Here is a 15,712-nt window from a genome sequence, read left to right on the forward strand (position 1 = left end):
GAAAATGGAAATCTCATTTCAATCTATGTTCAATCTCTCCACACTTCGCATGAATAGCTAAATTTTTGAATGGGTTGAGAAGTACTTAGCTAGCATGACTTAAGATTTACATTTTTATGCGATCATCTTGCCTTATGTATGTGTCATTCACCCTTTAGAGATACTTGAGAGAGTAGTCTAAAGATAGAATCTAGACTTGAGAGAGTTATATTAGAATCTAGGCTTGAGAGATTCAGATTAGAACCGCATAAGCAAGAAATAGAAACTTAGACGTAAGTTCTATTGCTATTTACACATCGCATGTACCCTAGAAATAGGATATGATAGTACATGGTCACCTTGTTTTATGTGTGCATCATTCATCATCGCATAGACAAGAATAGAGGCTTAGACATAAGTCCTATCGACTTTTTTGTATACATCGCATGCGTCTTAGAAATAGGAATTATGGCATTCTGCATTGAGAGATGACGTGTTGTTATTTGTGTGTAGCATGATTGCATAATCTGTACATAATCTTAGGAAGTGTTAGCTAAACTCCTTCGTCGCATACTCATTGTAACTCTCGATTTTACTCTTCATTCAAACTTCGTCGCATAGGAAATATTCTTAATCAAAACACCATCTAACTCATTTGTTTTCACCACCACAAGAAAATCAAAGTAAATGTCACATATTTACTCAGTAGTCTCTGTGTTCGACCTTGGACTTACTAGGAAACTTAGTGAGGCTTATACTTGGGTCTTATTAGGAAAACTTGCATGTTCACCGCATAACACACCACCACAAACTCACACCATAATCGCATCACAATTCACACGCATCAACCCTCAAACTTACATAGTTGTCAAAATTAAACCCTCAAACATTTAATGATAGAAGTTGAACCCTCGAACATATTCAATGGTGAAAATATGGGCCCTTAAACTTGCAAACATGTATAAATTTGACTCTTAAATATCTAATTTTAAAAATTAACCTTTTTATTAGGTATACATAATCTAGTTAAGACTTTTGTATCTACACTTTCTATTTCTTTTGTTGAACTAATGATATATTGTTAAGTTAAACTGGTCATTTGAGTTAGCATGCTAATAAAGTCTTAATACTGAGAAGGTTAATGTCACACCACCTCCCAAACTACTCTCTTAGCCTAGGAAAGGACATGATTGCAGTAGTTATCAACCCTTTTATGACACTTACTGCCTACTAACTCTAGCAGAAATAATCTGATACCAACATGCAATCTCAAACACAGTGGCTGCCTCTATGGCCAAAATAAAAATTAACTATTAAACACAAAACATTTACAGAGATTACATTACAAGTCTCATAAGTCTCGACACCTAGACTTAGTCCCTACATGGACAACTATAACATGTGTACAACTATTTACAGTAACCATCTAGCCAACGGGTTACAATAACTCGTCTTTTAGTGGCAGAGCAGATGCAGAGCTACCTTCGAAGGATTTGACTGCTACCTGGGGAAAAGAAAAACATTTGATAACGGGGTGAGCTTGCTAGCCCAGTGAGTGACTTGAGAAAGAAAATTGATTATCATTCATAAGTCTCAATAAAGAAATCATACTGTAATATAAATCTTTACAGTAACCTTGTACTGAAATATAAATATTTTCCAAGCATAAAACATGTAAAGTTGTTTTCATCATAAAACATTAAATCGTTCCTTAGTTGAGAATAACCCTACTGTGGTTAAATCCCAACGTCAACTGCCTAGTTAAGAGAAAACCTTTTTGCTCAACCTCTGACTTTAACTACCTATGTGCACGTGATTATAACTAAGTACCATCATACCTTAGGTACTACTGCTCAGATACCTTCTTAATGTCCCTCAGTATCGAGCTGCTCGGATACCTTCTCAATATCCCTCAGTATCGTGCTTAAAGTATACTAGTCATATTATGACTTCCTCTTTAAAGAATGTAAAGAAAAATGCATAGAAACATGTCTTTAAAGGATTTAACGCATACTTTGTGTATTTAAACACATAAATAGTTTTTCAGTAAACTTTCATACATGACATGTGTTTGAAAACATAACTCATAGTTTGTTTGGAAAACTAATTTGTAAAACTAGCTAGCATGAGAATAATCTTTCTTAAAAACATGGTTTCTTTAAAAACATTGTAAATATTTAGTCACTCACAACTTTTAGGACTACTCCTCAAAGGTTGATATGCTTCTAACACTGGTATCAATCTTGTGGACATAAAAGCATATATTTAGCTACTAGCATTGGTCACCCTTTTGAGACTAACTCTGAAATAAGCCTTGCGTTTAGCCTTCACCTAGAAAATCTTCACTCAAATGCATACCTTGCTGTAGGTCTAGTACTTAGAAATTTCCTTGAGACTTTGGCTCTTGCTATGCGTCCAACCACACCTCACAAACGCATCTCACTTGTGTAACCAACACTTGCTCTAAGTGTTCCTTCTGCTGCATATGGTCATCCACAAAGACTGCTATGCATCCAAGACTTCAAGGCAAGCCTTCCTCAACCCACAATGCAGGTCTAATGCATAGGAGTGCTCAACCCTTAGTTTGTCCGAGTGTCCACTTTGAGATGTCAACTTACTCAACCCAAGCAGCTGCCTGCTTGTTCATAAAATTTCATATTCTTCTTACTGTATTAATAACTCAAATTCTAGAGTTCATCTCAAGAAATTTCCTTCTACAAACTTGTTTAGAGTCGTATTAGAAAGCTTACCATAAAATTTCAGCTTCAAACTATTTGTGGTTCGTCCTGGAGCCTCAATTCTTCATCGACGGCCCGGATTCACCCGTGAATTGAACCTCTGGTCACTTTTTCCCTTCTTCGGCCTTATTCCGGTGATACCTTCTTCTGGTAGCATCACCTCTAAAACTAGACTCTCAAAGCTTTCCAACGGCACCAATATCTCTCAATTTGCACAGAGGAATTGTTAAAATTGAGCTTTGAAGTTCAACCTCCCTTTTATACTACTTCCCACCGTTTACCATTAAAGCCTAGCATGACACCTCCAACTTAAAGGAGTTAAATCTGGTGCTTAGGATAGCCGTTGCCCCTTAATCGGTGGTTAAGACTGATACTTCACTTACTAACAACACATGCTTATAACCAGGTTCAACGCACACCTTAGTTATTCACGCAAACCTTTTCCAACGCATGTGTTGTATGCCTTAGCCTCCTCTCGGCCTCAATAAATGCACATTCAACCCTTTTAGCTTTGTAAAGCCTGGCCCATGCAAGCTCTACTTATCGCATGATAAGCTTGACCAACGCACAGCCAGCCTTACTCCATCGCACAACTCTAACGCACACTGAGTAGCCAGCGCTCAATGTCCAGACTGGTCCGCTTACATGCAAGCCTCAATCGTTTAGCTCAGCGCCTATCGCATAGATCTCGCTGTCGCTCATCGTGTATCTCTCATTGTCGCTCATCATATAACGCTGACCCTATCGTCTAATGCATCATGCCCATTGTCTAGCGCCATCGTCTAGTGCATCACCTAGCGCTTATGCTTATCTTGTAGTGCTATCGCATATAATGTAGTGCCATCACCTATCATGTAGCGCTATCGTCTAGCGCATCCCTTAATGTCGCATGTAGCTACACGATCGTTTGCACGAACAACACTCCACCGCCCAGCGCCCATGCTCGCGCACACCTGATTTTACCGTATGCATGCTAACCTCTAAAACTTGATTGCTGCATGCCTTGTCCAACGCATGGCTTTTCTTCATTCGACCACACTTGACTTCCTTAAATGCCCAACTAACCTCTCAAATAGGTAAGACCAATGCCTAGCACAAGGCCAACACATGGGCAAACACTTAACTAATTTCTAGCTTTCAACGTATGGGTTACACTTAGCCAATTTTCTAGTTTCACCCAAGAGTTAAGCTTTCAAACTTAAACATTTCTTCTAACTTTTACCCTTTTCCCTACAACTAAACATTAATTCTCACATTAACCTTCTCAACATACTGGTCTTAGTAGGGAATATACACAAGTAGAGAAATTAGGGTTTAAGGTTTACATTTAAGATAGAAGTATGAAAATTTCTAGTTTCGTTTCAAAAAAAAAAAAAAAAAAGTGAAACTTATGTAAGAATATGAGACTAAAGCCTAGATATAGGTTGTCATGCGTCCTTGACATAAGATACACCAAATAAGCGATTGCATTAGCTATAGAGATATAAAACTAATTACTTAGTCTCTTAAAAGAACTTGTAAAACAAGATTACATAGGAGTTGATGATGCAATTGCGATACATCTGCATAGCCAAGACAGGTTACCTATGAGTTGAAACCCGACATTTAATCTTTGTTTTCATATACCGTTTAATTTTACTATTAGCAATCAAATGCCAAATTCACTTCTTCATTGGCTACCACTTGATTTGCATTGAAAGATTTGTTTTAAAAAGATTTGAGTTGTTTACAAGTTTGATGAGAAATAATATTTGGAATATTCCGAATTTTACTAGTTTCACTGGAAAATCATATTTAAAATACTCTTAGTTTACTACTTCATGATCGTGTATGCTTACACTAACATTGATGATAAAACCCATTAAAGGGCAAACATCAATATTTGAATACCACATCATCATAACTTGAGAGAGATAAATATAGCAACGAGCCAATACTAAATAGGTTCCCAAAAAAAAAAAAAAACCAAATCGGCGAGCGTGATATTTTTAAAATTTAATATTGAAATTAAAAAGAACGAAATTAATAGGTATAAAAATATAGAAGAGATATTTGTAATATTTGGAAAAATAGGAGTGGAGTGTTGAAAAATGACTCGTAATATTTGTGGTCACGAGACTGGCACACCACATCTTTGTATTTTATATATGTTAAGAGCGGAAGCCGACTTATCAAATAAACTCATCATCCATCATCAATATCATCATAATCATAACAATAGAAGAGGAGAGGCTCTTTCTCTCAGTCTCATCTTCTCCGCCTTTCCCTTCTCTTCCCTTCTCACCGAACGCCTTATCAGTATCAACTATCAAGTCTCAAGTTCAAGGTCTCTCTCTCTCTCTCTTTCTCTCTGCCTGTGCTCTATCTTTCATTTTACTTCTGATTCTTAACTTTTATCTTTTTCCCTCACCATCTTCCTTTATTTTAATTATGTTGTTCTTCGCTTCTTCCCGAATGAATTCACCTCTTCTTATCTGTTTTTGGCAACCGGATTTCCCCCTGCTTGCGTCCATCTTGGTAGATTCATAAGAGGATATGCCCGCTCCTATATCTTATTACAACAACCTTTGGAAGCCCTAATTCAGAAAACTCTACTCACTTTTATATAGTCTTTAAGATTCTGTCCGTGTCCACACATTATCTCCAATTTCTTTAATATTTTGGATTTTGCAGACTCCCTTTAATGTTAAAATCAGTTGTTTTTTTTTTTTTTTTCCCAAAGAAATTTAATCTAATGGATTATCTTCAGGCTAGCAGCACTAGCAACACCTCCTTCGAGATCCTCCATTAACATTTTTTCTTTAAACGATGCAGTCGGTGGAAATCATGGCTAGAGTTCTGGTTCAGTCGACAAATATTCCTGGTTTGGTCGGTGGAAGAAAGAATGGCCTATCGTCAAGGGGGTCAGCAAATGTAAAACGGGTTGTTAAAATGATGGCCACCGTACATGCACCTGGTTTGACAATAAGAAGTTTCTCTGGACTCAGAGGATTTAATTCTTTGGATAACATGTTGAGAACTGGACGAGATTTTCATTCCAAGATGGCCATTACAATCTCTTCTAGGCGACGAAAGGCTAGCAGATGTGTTCCAAGAGCTATGTTTGAGCGGTTCACAGAAAAGGCAATTAAAGTCATCATGCTTGCCCAGGAGGAAGCAAGGCGGCTTGGTCACAATTTTGTTGGCACAGAGCAGATACTTTTAGGTCTTATTGGCGAAGGCACTGGCATCGCTGCTAAGGTTCTTAAGTCTATGGGAATTAATCTTAAAGACGCGCGCGTGGAGGTGGAGAAGATAATTGGTAGGGGCAGTGGCTTTGTTGCTGTAGAAATTCCATTCACTCCTCGTGCAAAGCGTGTTTTGGAACTTTCTCTCGAGGAAGCTCGCCAACTTGGTAACCTCTCTTTCCCATATCCTCCTGGGGAAAAGAAAAGAAAGAAAAAGAACAAAACTGGACAGAATGTTGATTTAATTTCTCTCTGAATAGTTGTCAATTTCAATTTAATTATTTAATTATTTATTTCATTTTATTATTATCATGCATGTCTGTATTTTGGTTCTTCATTTAACATGACTTCACCCCCCATGGGCAGCTTTGTGGTAAGTAAGGGCTTGAGGCTTTGATGGGAGTTTGACTCAAGATCTGGGTTCAAGTCGGAATGCTTAATAAGAGAGTTATTGTTGTCTCCTGGAGCTAATGTGGAGCGCACATAATCTCTCCGTGTAATAATAGTGTGTGTGTAAAACTTCATTTGAGCCATGCTATTGATATTGAACTTGGCTAGCATTTCATTGAAGTAGTTTTTCTTTCAACTTGAAAAGTTTAAACATTTTACTCTTCTATTTTTGTTTTGCACTGGAAGATCTTCTTTGGCTCATAGCCAATAGTTTAGGGATGTGTCTATAGATATGTAGGTCTATGTTTCATTAGTTGGATCCTGTCTTATATATGCTGACTTCTTATCATTGTATTGACTATTGAACTTGTGTGGAACTTATTTTTCTGCATTTCCAGGCCACAATTATATTGGGTCAGAGCACTTGCTTCTGGGACTACTCCGTGAAGGTGAGGGTGTTGCAGCTCGTGTTCTCGAAAACCTAGGTGCTGATCCTAGTAACATTCGCACCCAGGCAAGAATTTCATCCTGACACTATAATTTAGTTTATTTACTCTAGATAAACATTTATTTTTTTAACTTAATGTTCTTTAATTGAGTGAACAGGTTATTCGAATGGTTGGTGAGAGCACTGAGGCTGTTGGTGCTGGAGTTGGAGGAGGAAGCAGTGGGAACAAGATGCCAACCCTGGAAGAGTATGGCACAAATTTAACTAAGCTGGCTGAAGAGGTGCTCCGAAAATACATTTCACTGTGACTTATGATGTGGAATTGTTTGTCGAATGGAAACATGGGTTCTAAATCTTCATGTCAATTTTTTGCCTCTCCAGGGTAAACTAGATCCTGTTGTTGGAAGGCAGCAGCAAATAGAACGTGTAACCCAGATTTTGGGTCGGCGGACAAAAAATAATCCTTGCCTCATTGGCGAGCCTGGTGTTGGGAAAACTGCTATTGCAGAAGGTCTGGCACAAAGGATTGCTAATGGGGATGTCCCTGAAACAATAGAAGGAAAGAAGGTTAGAATTCTTTTTCCACCATAACAGGATCCTTTCTTAAGAATTCAAGAAAATACTTCCTTCTTGTGCATAAAACAGTTAAGTACTGGTATCCTCATTAATAAAGCAGTAAGTTTTTTTGGTTTCCAACCGTGTGTGCTTCTCTTGGAAGGAAATGAACTATAAAATTGATAGTAGGGTTAGAGAATGGGTGAGGTGTGTGATATGATTCATTCTGTGAGCTCTTCCATTGGCATATTACCCCTTCTCCCGTGGTTTTTTTCTCTCTTACTTTCTTCTTATGTGCTCAGTAGATTTAGAACCTATCTGGATCGTCTTTGAATGAGCTCCTTCAGCTTCCCTCCGTTTTGTACTTAACTCACCTTTTTAACTGAAAGTATCTTTTCATCTCCTAAAAAACACGGGAGATGAACTTGAATTTGTGTAATTTCACGCCATGTACTTTCTTGTTTGATTTTTTCATCGAACTATTTTAAGATTGTGGTTTTAACTTTTGTTTAGGGATGCTGAGATGGTATAATGTTATAATTGCCCGGGCTTATAAATAAAAGAAAAGAAAAGGGAAAATATATATACACCCAACACATATTTAGGAAACTAACTTGATTCCAACAAACAGTAGAGATCCTTTGGTGATCTGTAAACACTATATTTATTCTGGATTTGATAAACTGGAGAACTTGTTCTTGACCTCCATTTATTTGTATGATTGGAACATGGACATCTAGCCCCTCCTTTTGAAGCTTTTGTTCTGCTCTTGTACTCGTTTTGAGGCTTCTTGTAGAAGTCCTGATGTCATTGGAAAATGCTATATTTATTATATTACTATTCATATTCTACCTTTGCCGCCAAGATATAAAAGTTACATTTTTAATGGTAATTTTTTTTTGACAATATATTAACCTGTATTGTAATATTTCTGGAATGATTTTTTCCCCAGAATAATATATTTCTTTTATGCGTTCATTACTGGTAAATCATGATCTGGCTTACGCATTTTCAGTAGATTGCACTATCTTTCAACCTTTCAAGAAATTATGCTAGATTTATGTAATTATCGTGCAAATACCGTAATTGTAGTTAAGCATTACACTGCTTTTTGTTATGTTTGCTAGTACCAGAGGTTCTATAGGCCATCTTTGTGGCCTAACTTGAATTAAAAATTGTCTTTTGATCTGTAAGTTGGCAAGCTCTGATAAATGTTCTCTTGATACGATCAAGGGATTGCTTGACGGATTGTAGTATTTGTTAAAAATTTCTGTTGTGTAGGTTATAACCCTGGATATGGGCCTTCTTGTCGCTGGCACAAAATATCGTGGAGAGTTTGAGGAAAGATTAAAGAAACTGATGGAGGAAATTAAACAAAGTGATGAGATTATCCTTTTTATTGATGAGGTGCACACATTAATTGGAGCAGGGGCTGCAGAAGGAGCTATTGATGCAGCAAATATATTGAAACCTGCCCTCGCAAGAGGTGAACTGCAGGTAATTCTGGGCTTCTCGTTAAGATAATATAGTTTAATCTCTCTTCTCTTTAATTTTGTGATAAGAAATCTTATAATGGAGGCCTCGGTAGAGGAAGTTCCCACTAAAGAAAGCTTATTGCATGAACACTTTCCATTGTAGGTTAATATTTGTTGAAAAGATCAAAGTAGTTCTGATATCACTGTTGAACAAATTAAAGTAGTTTTGATACCATTGTTGAATGCATTTTCAATCATTTTGACCCTTGTAATCTTCTGCTCCTTGGGGGTCATAAATGACACAAACTTGATCTTTGAAAAACATATAAACTTTATTATGCAACAAATGAGCAATACTAAGCAAGTTTTGAGATAACTTTGGAACACATAAAACATTGGATAATTTATGTTCACCTTGCTTAGTATGCATGACAACAGTACCTTTGCCTTCAACTAGTACTATCTCGCCATGTCCGCGAACCACCTTAGACTGTATAGATCTATCAATCTAGCTAAAAGGATTTACATCTTTAGCGATATGCGAAGTGCATCCACTGTCAATAAGCCACGAGGTTGTTGCTTTGTCATCAAAATGAGATGCCATAAACAAAAACAATTTGCTTCTTTATTGTTATTTATGAAATTTGCTAGTTGTTGGGAATTTTGGATTTGGTTTTGTTTACTATAACAAAACTTCTCTATATGACCATCTTTGTTGCAATAATCACAATGGTAGACTTGCTTGTTTTTTAACCAACAATTTTTTTTAGCATAGTTAGTCTTTTCACAAAAACAACGAGGAGGAAATTTATCTTTTCCCGATGCTCCTTTTTCCATACTCACTTGATTTTTAATTGCATGTTTATCATCTTCTCCAACAAGTTTCTTGTCTTTAGACTTTGCACGAGATGCATCCTCAACTTGCTCCTCATCACACATTGTACCCTTTGTTCATGGGCTTGTAATTTGCTAATTAATTCAGCTATAGAGAGAGTTGTTAGATCAGAAGACTCTATGGCCAAGATTATTGACTCAAATTTATCAAAAACACTAACCATTTTTTTCCAGAACTCTTTGATCTGGAAAATTTTCACCAATTAGTCTTATTTGGTTTACAATGATCATCACTTTTGTTGTGTAGTCCCTCACAGAATCTGAATCCTTCATTTTTAGCATCTCAAACTCTCTCTTGAGAGTCTAACAATTTGATAGCTCTCCCACCCTTACACTTCCTTTAAATTCCTCGTGTAATTTATCCTAAGCTTCTTTTATCGTTTTACAATCAATAATCCTAGAGAATATAGGATTTGATAAAGTGGCATGAATCATAGATAGAGCTTTGGGCTTCTTTAATTTCTCCTCTTCATCTGATTCTACGTTGGATTTTCCCTTAATGGTTGAGGATCAACATCAGTTGAAACAGATTCCCAAAGGCCAAGTGTCTTGAGATATGATTGCATTTTAACAACCCAAAACTGGTAGCTTTCACCATTAAGATGTGGAGGAAAGGAAACACCAAAATTGGAAGACATTTTTTCAAATACAAAAATGAAAATAAATCACTTTAAAACAAAATAACAGGCTTTTAAATCGAAGGCTCTGATACCACTGTTGAAAAAAATCAAAGTAGTTTTGATATCACTGTTGAGAAAATGGAACCGATGAAAAATAAATAAATGCTGCGGAAACAAATCAATATCTCAATCTTTGTTAAACAAAGAGAAACAAAGAGAATAAAAAACGAAAATAAGAGTAATATTCAAACTTTTTATTGAAGTAGGAAAAAAATTGATAATACACAAAATGTTGTATGTGAAATGTGATACTAAAATTGTGATACAGAAAATGTGATACTCAAAATGTGGTACATAAAATTGTGATACATATTTCACATGAGACATCACCCTTTTATAAGAACAAGGAGTAAACTTAATATCTTACGAAGTAAAGCATATTAAAAGCATAAACTTAATAACTTCAAATTAAAAACTTGAAAACCAAAAACTGAAAAATAAATCAAACAATACAGTAAATAACTTAACATTAAATTTGAAGAAGAAAAAACTCATAATTCAACAATATTGTTTAATTATCAAACAGTTGCTTGTGAAGGACACCCCAAAATGAGGTATATGAACAATATCACAACAAATGTATATGGATTTCTCTTTATCGTAAAAAAGTTTCAGGTTTCATTACAACCATATGAACCACAAGAAAAGCTCCAGGCCACACTTCTAAGGATCTCTAGGGTTTTCTTTCAACCACCATGGGATAGGGTTTCAAATAACCCCAATCTTCAATGTGATCCGTGAAGCAGAAGTGGACATCAACGGAACTCAATATAACAAACCAACTGGTAGAGGTAAAACGACAGTGTATGAAATGATGATCAGGCTTTCTCCATCAGGAAAGGAAAAACAGTAACCCTGAGGGGAGGAGCCCAACTTCGAGGGAGTCTTTTTTTTTTTTTTTTTTTTTGGAACAAGGGATAAAACTTTTCATTTAGACTAATTAATGCTCAAGAAAAACAAACTCTGCAAGGGAGTCTATCTATAGTGTTTAAACTTCTGTATGCATGGGACCACAGGAAAGACTCAACTTGGAGAATGAAAACTGTAACCTTAGGGGAGAAACGCCCAACTTCAATTTTCTTCCAGGTCTAGTATTTAAACTTTTCAGTGGAAGGGACCATTGAAAAAACTCTACCTCGAAAGGTAAATCAATAACCTGAAAGGAGAAGGCTAACTTCAACTTTTCTTTGGGAGTGTTAACTTGAGTATTTCAGCTTCTATATATAACAAGGGACCCCTGAAAAAACTCAACGTGTATAGCAAAAATAGTGGAGAAGAGCCTGACTTTGATTTTTCTTTGGAAGTTGGTTAATGGATATGAGATTTAAGCTTCTGTATGCAAGGGACCACTGAAAAACTCCACTTCCCGTATCTCAGTGAGACCAAACACTATTGACATTGTTCTTGTCTCTACTCTTATCCGCTCAATTTTATTTTGGGAAGATTCTAGGATTTTGTTTAATGGAGAGATATCCATTATGACATGAAGTACTATAGTTGCTAAATATAGGATTATAAATGCTTATGTATTTGAGTTTTCTAAGAATAGTTGGGTAGTTTTCAATCAATGCAAGTCCTAAAATGTTTCATTTGGAGTTGGACCTATTAATTCTTGTCTCCCGGTGCTGATTATCTGGTTCTCTATTTTGACAGTGCATTGGAGCCACGACATTGGATGAATACAGGAAACACATTGAGAAAGACCCAGCCTTAGAAAGGAGATTTCAGCCAGTCAAAGTGCCGGAACCATCTGTGGATGAAACCATACAGATTTTGAAAGGCCTTAGGGAGCGGTATGAAATCCACCATAAACTTCGTTACACAGATGAAGCATTAGTAGCTGCTGCGCAGCTGTCATACCAGTACATCAGGTATGTTATCATTGAGTGATTCGTCTTGAAGTATATCTGTTGCAAAAACTGATGAAGTATCAAAATGAAAATGTTCTAGATTGTCTGCCATACTTCTTATTTTCTTGACCAACAACTTCAGTAATGGGGTTCATTCTTTTTCATGTGAAAAGAAGAAACACCACACATCCTGTTTGAATATCTATTCTGGAATCAAGGATCAAACTTTTAATTTTAATTTTTTTTCCCAATTCCTTGAGTGGCTGTGCAGTTAATGTCTGAGGTTAGCTATTTATAGGGTTCTCATGGAGCTATGCCTTCCCATATTTGTTAGTTTGGGGGGCTTATATGGAAGCATCATGGGACCCTGGAACATGCGAGGTCAGTGTGACTGATGATATCAGCATGGTGCTGAGGCACCTGTTGTAATTTTTTAACCTCTCACTCTTCTTTCTTCTCTCTTGAACCCCATTTGGGGGACTTAGAACAAAAAGAGGGAAAACAGTTCGTCCGTGTATGCTAGTCTTGGTTCAAATTTAAATGTTTGTTAAGTTTCAGTTTTGGGATTATAAATTGAGTCTCCATTGAGGAAAATGAAAGAATAAGAAAGTCAGAAAAAAAATTCAACAAAAAGGGAGACCAAGAACTTACTACAGGACTTGTGGACTCCAATCCAACAAAATGGAACCAATATCACAATGTTGTCATTGAGTTCTAATTTCATCAGGGTAGCATATTTTGAATTATGAAGGTTTTCTATAATTGTGCACCTCACCTCGTTAATGTATTGAGTACTAATTTCATCAGGGTAGCATATTTTAAGTTATGAAGGTTTTCTATATTGTGCACATCACCTCGTTATGGCTCATTTCTTTGACCATCAGCTTTATAGAACTATTGTACCCAGTTCTTCTCGCCCTTTAAAAGAAAATGCCTTGAAAATCACGTTCTGATGTTTTAACGCTGACTTGTTCTACCTCCTAACTATTGACTAATGTTTTGGTAGGATAAAGATTTTATAATATTCAAGTTCACATATTTTAGTAGATTATAAAGTAAGATGAATGTGTGTGAAATTATTGCCTTCACATGTCCTTGCATTATGATAATATTGACTTTTTTAGTTGATGGGTTGCTTTTTCATATCTCTATTGTCTGATATTAGTTTAGATTCTAGTTGCTTTTCCTAATCGGTTTGTGGAAAGTTTGGTTTGATGGATAACTGTAAATTTCAGTGATCGATTCTTGCCTGATAAGGCAATCGACTTAGTTGATGAAGCAGGTTCTCGGGTTCGCCTTCGTCATGCTCAAGTATGTTTTCATCATCCTTGCAACTTCTCCAGTCCTCTTGTTCTTCTTCCTAATTATGCTACCCTTTTAATGTTATTTACAGCTGCCTGAGGAAGCCAGGGAGCTTGAGAAAGAGCTGAGGCAGATCACAAAGGAGAAGAATGAGGCTGTTCGAAGTCAAGACTTTGAGAAGGTAAATTTCTTCTCTTTCATTTTTCTGGTAACTTTCCACCATTTGGGTTAGTTTTCTGGAACTGCATGATAGTTAAATTTTTAGTCTTGCCATGCCATTTCTTTAGTTAATACAGTTCTAGCAAATGAAACTTAGTGAATTTAAAACAGGCTGGAGAATTGCGTGATAGAGAAATGGAACTCAAGACTAAGATCTCTGCTCTAGTAGATAAGGGCAAGGAGATGAGCAAGGCTGAAAGCGAGGCAGGAGATGTAGGCCCTGTTGTGACTGAGGTTGATATTCAGCATATTGTCTCCTCCTGGACTGGCATTCCTGTCGAGAAAGTCTCTACTGATGAATCTGATCGCCTCCTCAAAATGGAAGAGACCCTCCATAAGAGGGTCATTGGTCAAGATGAGGCAGTTAAAGCCATCAGCCGTGCCATACGACGAGCTCGTGTTGGTCTGAAGAATCCCAATCGTCCAATTGCAAGCTTTATATTTTCTGGTCCAACTGGTGTTGGTAAATCTGAGTTAGCGAAAGCATTGGCTGCATACTATTTTGGGTCTGAAGAAGCAATGATTCGCCTTGACATGAGTGAATTTATGGAAAGGCATACTGTTTCCAAGCTCATTGGTTCGCCCCCTGGTTATGTTGGTTACACAGAGGGTGGTCAATTAACCGAGGCTGTTCGTCGTCGTCCATACACAGTGGTGCTCTTTGATGAGATTGAGAAGGCTCATCCTGATGTGTTCAACATGATGCTTCAAATTTTAGAGGATGGAAGGTTGACAGATAGTAAGGGTAGGACTGTAGACTTCAAAAATACACTTTTGATAATGACATCAAATGTGGGAAGCAGTGTTATAGAGAAGGGAGGTCGCAGAATAGGGTTTGACCTTGATTATGACGAGAAGGATAGTAGTTATAACCGGATCAAGAGCTTGGTGACAGAGGAACTGAAACAATACTTCAGGCCTGAGTTTTTGAATAGGTTGGACGAGATGATTGTCTTCCGTCAGCTCACAAAACTGGAGGTGAAGGAGATTGCGGATATAATGCTGAAGGAGGTATTTGATAGGTTAAAAGCAAAAGAAATAGACCTTCAAGTGACAGAGAGATTTAGAGACAGGGTGGTGGAGGAAGGATATAACCCAAGCTACGGTGCGAGACCATTGAGAAGGGCAATAATGAGACTTTTGGAAGACAGCATGGCGGAGAAGATGCTGGCAAGGGAGATCAAGGAGGGTGACTCGGTAATAGTTGATGTCGATTCAGACGGAAATGTCACAGTGCTCAATGGCAGCAGCGGTGCTCCCGAGTCATTGCCGGATGCCATCCCCGTGTAAACTGCTCCATTTCATTAGAGACAATAACTTTACCAGCTCCTATAAAATGTATTTCCAAACTCTCATATTTAATTTAGTGGATTGTATACTCGGAGAAGAAAAATCCTCTTTTCTGTTTTTTTTTTCCTTTCTGGTCGTCGTTTGCTTCTAGATCGATGCTTACCCAATTGTGGATTCTGGATTTATTGCTTCTGTTCTCTCAAGTTGGAATATTCAAAAGAACACAGAAAAATCTCCAATGAAAAATTCATTTGAACTTCTTTTTAATTTTAGTATCTATACGTTTAAGACACAAGGGACTGTATGTCGGATTGTATGTATACACAAGGGACTGTATGTCGGATTGTATGTATGTCTTTTCATTTTCTTCCCTTGAGTGGATTTTTCAAAAATAGAAAAATAAAGAAAAATATTTACACATTTCTCTCATCTTCGATCTGATCTCCATCTCTCTCTCTTAACGTTCACTAGTCATTACACTCATACTTAATCAATGGTTCAATAGTCATTGCATTCATGCTTCTGTCGTTTGAGTCTACATCACAGATTTGGTTGGTTGATGTTGTAGTTGGTGAATCATTTTTTCTCTCTACCCAATTCACTCTCTCTTCCTTTAACTCTTAAATTCATATAGTCCAATCATCGAATTTTTTATCGTTAGGGGT

The 15,712-nt window shown here is 36.9% G+C and overlaps 1 protein-coding gene across 1 annotated transcript; it reads left to right on the top strand.

Moving 5' to 3' along the window:
* The first annotated feature begins 4,884 nt into the window (after positions 1 to 4,884).
* On the top strand, positions 4,885 to 15,314 carry LOC120071410 (ATP-dependent Clp protease ATP-binding subunit ClpA homolog CD4B, chloroplastic). Its single transcript, XM_039023681.1, has 10 exons — positions 4,885 to 5,043; positions 5,532 to 6,111; positions 6,733 to 6,848; positions 6,941 to 7,063; positions 7,164 to 7,349; positions 8,619 to 8,834; positions 12,040 to 12,257; positions 13,472 to 13,547; positions 13,630 to 13,719; positions 13,869 to 15,314. The coding sequence occupies exons 2-10, from the start codon at positions 5,544 to 5,546 to the stop codon at positions 15,045 to 15,047; spliced, it is 2,772 nt and encodes a 923-aa protein (XP_038879609.1). The 5' UTR covers positions 4,885 to 5,043; positions 5,532 to 5,543; the 3' UTR covers positions 15,048 to 15,314.
* The last annotated feature ends 398 nt before the right edge of the window (positions 15,315 to 15,712 follow it).

The sequence above is a fragment of the Benincasa hispida genome, chromosome 2, assembly GCF_009727055.1.
Source record: "Benincasa hispida cultivar B227 chromosome 2, ASM972705v1, whole genome shotgun sequence".
NCBI lineage: Eukaryota > Viridiplantae > Streptophyta > Magnoliopsida > Cucurbitales > Cucurbitaceae > Benincasa > Benincasa hispida.

Excerpts from the sequence above, each read along its gene's own strand:
- LOC120071410 (XM_039023681.1), top strand. The coding sequence starts at position 5,544 with ATGGCTAGAGTTCTGGTTCAGTCGACAAATATTCCTGGTTTGGTCGGT. Across the intron at positions 7,350-8,618 it reads AAACAATAGAAGGAAAGAAG|GTTATAACCCTGGATATGGG; the intron begins GTTAGAATTCTT and ends TCTGTTGTGTAG. Across the intron at positions 13,548-13,629 it reads TTCGCCTTCGTCATGCTCAA|CTGCCTGAGGAAGCCAGGGA; the intron begins GTATGTTTTCAT and ends TGTTATTTACAG.